Source organism: Lipotes vexillifer, unplaced genomic scaffold, assembly GCF_000442215.2.
Source record: "Lipotes vexillifer unplaced genomic scaffold, Lipotes_vexillifer_v1.1 scaffold2135, whole genome shotgun sequence".
NCBI lineage: Eukaryota > Metazoa > Chordata > Mammalia > Artiodactyla > Lipotidae > Lipotes > Lipotes vexillifer.
This window is the reverse complement of record NW_006778141.1, coordinates 38,324-41,024: the sequence shown is the minus strand read 5'-3', so window position 1 is coordinate 41,024 and position 2,701 is coordinate 38,324. Positions and strand designations below refer to the sequence as shown.

The 2,701-nt window shown below is 38.6% G+C and overlaps 1 protein-coding gene across 2 annotated transcripts in view; it reads right to left on the bottom strand.

Annotated features, from left to right (window-relative positions):
- Positions 1-2,493, bottom strand: part of CCL20 (C-C motif chemokine ligand 20) — a 3,503-nt gene extending 1,010 nt beyond the window's left edge. The window contains exons 1-3 of one of the 2 annotated variants that reach the window (XM_007451466.1): positions 2,383-2,493; positions 1,093-1,204; positions 47-124 (exon numbers count right to left, since the gene is read on the bottom strand). In XM_007451466.1, the coding sequence (XP_007451528.1) occupies positions 47-124; positions 1,093-1,204; positions 2,383-2,461 (269 nt within the window). In that variant the 5' untranslated portion in view covers positions 2,462-2,493. Of the gene's footprint in view, positions 1-46; positions 125-1,092; positions 1,208-2,382 lie in introns of both variants that reach the window. The other variant, XM_007451465.1, reaches the window with a different exon arrangement.
- Between the last annotated feature and the right edge of the window lie 208 nt (positions 2,494-2,701).

Genomic DNA, 2,701 nt, shown 5'->3' with positions numbered 1-2,701 from the left:
TCCCAAACATTTGGAGAGAGGCTGGTGGATTGTAAACGTTCCATACCTGAGGATATGCACTACATGTTTCACCCAACTCTTCTTTGGATCTGCACACACAGCCAATCTTCTCTTTGTGTATAAGCTGAAAAAAGTCAGAGAATTTGATTTATGTTTCAATTTCATTTATTGTTTAAATTTTTTTTTTCCTTTTCCTCCACAGGACATGCAATGGAAATTTCATATTCCAATTGGTGGCTCTACGCCCTAAACATTTTATTTGTTTCAGAGGTGAAACAAAATGCAAAAAAAAAAATTTCTTCTTATAAAGTTTGATGCAAGAAATGAAAGTGATTCTCCCTGACTTTCTCTGCAATCTAACAAAAGGTTATGCAGTAACAGGAAGATAAAGTCCCAGAATTATTTAATTTTGTTGTTGGTGGCTACATGAAATATGTATACATCTGATCAATAACTTATATCATTGAAAATATAATACCCTATATAAATCAAGAATATTATATGAAGGGCTTCCCTGGTGGTGCAGTGGTTGAGAGTCCGCCTGCCGATGCAGGGGACATGGGTTCGTGCCCCGGTCCGGGAAGATCCCACATGCCGCGGAGCGGCTGGGCCCATGAGCCATGGCCGCTGAGCCTGTGCGTCCGGAGCCTGTGCTCCGCAACAGGAGAGGCCGCAAGAGTGAGAGGCCCGCGTACCGCAAAACAAAACAAAACAAAACAAAAGAATATTATATGAGATAGTGTAACTACTCTGAGCTTTAGCTTATAGCCCAACCACTTTCTGGTACAAGATGCTCATTTCAAAGTTTAGGTTTTTCATATTTTCCTGAGATAGATAGTATCTTAGTAGCTTATAAGTTTATCTTCAAAAGTGATTTTGCCCTCAACTATGTTCATTTTTTTTAAACTAAGTTTTGCCTTATTCCAGTTCCATTTAAAGTGAATTTTGAAGAATAAATGTACTACTAAAACACAGCTAGCTTTTTGCCACATGAGTTATTTCTGAATGAAACTCCAAAAAGGCAAAGATTTTTCTACTTGAAATTCTCATGTACTCCTAATACAAATGAATTAGAATCCCTTAATAACTTACATGACTGCATTGATGTCACAAGCTTCATTGGCCAGCTGCTGTGTGAACCCCACGATAAATTTGGGATGAAGGATTTTTTCTGTATATTGGAGGCAGCAGTCAAAGTTGCTTGCTGCTAAAAAGAAATGAAAGATATTGAGTCCACATGAATGAATGAATGAACTTATTCTGTGATAGGTATCGTGGAACTACTTGAAATTGTGGAAAACCTAGAATCTGATTTATATGGTAAATAAACTATTTAGAGGACCACCTCCAATATCTTTGAGACCCATTTTAACATAGTTTCCAGTTCTCTTGAAAAAAAGTAGTTTGTGTACTGGGAAATTTTGGTTCAATAATACAGTTTAGAAGTACATGAGACATCAGTCTCATAAAAGGAATATCTTTAGTAAGAAACACAAACTGACAGTATTTTATTTCATTCACTATAATCACTCAAGAATATGAGTACCTTCCACTTGAAGAAACCCTTATAAATAACCTTCTAAATTCAGAAAAAAAAGTAAATTAGCAAAGTTTTAATCTATTATCTGGCTACTGAATATTGAGAGGAGGGGAAGGACAAGAAGTTACAAAGAAAACTGTGATTTATAGGAGCTGCTAATAAGAGCTACAATTAAAACACTTTGAAATTGTAATATTAGTTAATGGGAATTTTTTATTTTGTTCATAAAAGTTCAACACATGTATTTTCAGGAATGCACCTGTTGCTAAAAGTGATGTCCTCTTAGTAATAAAGCAATTCTTGGACACTCCCCTGAGTTAAATTACAACCTACTGTATCCTTGACCTGCTGTAAGTGATAAATGTAATCCCAAAGTTGGCAAGTGATGTCCCCAAGGCCTTGCAAGGATGAATTCAGGTGCCATAATCCACCCCTAAAGGATGAGTTTTGAACTCTGCTAAAACTATTCAGTTGGGAAATGAGAAAACTAGGGAAATGGGAGAATTTTCTACATTTCAAAATGGCCCCATTCACTGGTAATGTTACACAATTTACATCTCTCCCAGAATAGCACTTTGGGTTGTTCTGGAGTTCGAGGGTCTCTAAGAGCCCACCACCACTGCCCCCCAAATTTGCTGGGATTGACAGCAGAGAAAAAAATCCTGATAGGCAGCAGTAACCTTTCCCTCTTCCACTCACCAATGAGATGACAACCCCCATCACTTCCTTTTGAAGATTTTCTAACAGGCTTCCAACCCTTGGGGACCCCTAGATGAGCTCAAGGCTTAGAGAAAAATGAAAATAGTTCTTCATCCTGTGCTAGCAGAAAGAGTGACACTTACCTTCTGACTTGCTGCAGAGGTGGAGTAGCAGCAGTGATATCAAAGCAGCCAGGAGCAAACTCTTGCTACTGCACATCATTTTCAGCTCAAAGAATAGATGTCTCAGTGCTGGGTACCTAGTGCCCTGGGAGAGCTGTTATGCTTGATAGCAGCCTGGGCCTGGGATGGCTCTACTTATAGCAAATATTTGAATGCACATAGAAGGCGTGTTCTCACATGGGGTTTTCCCCATTGATTAACCTGCCCCATCATGTCATCACAAAGAAGAAACCACAGGGAAAACTTCCTGCCTTTCTCTAATGTTGGGAAGGTGTGAAGG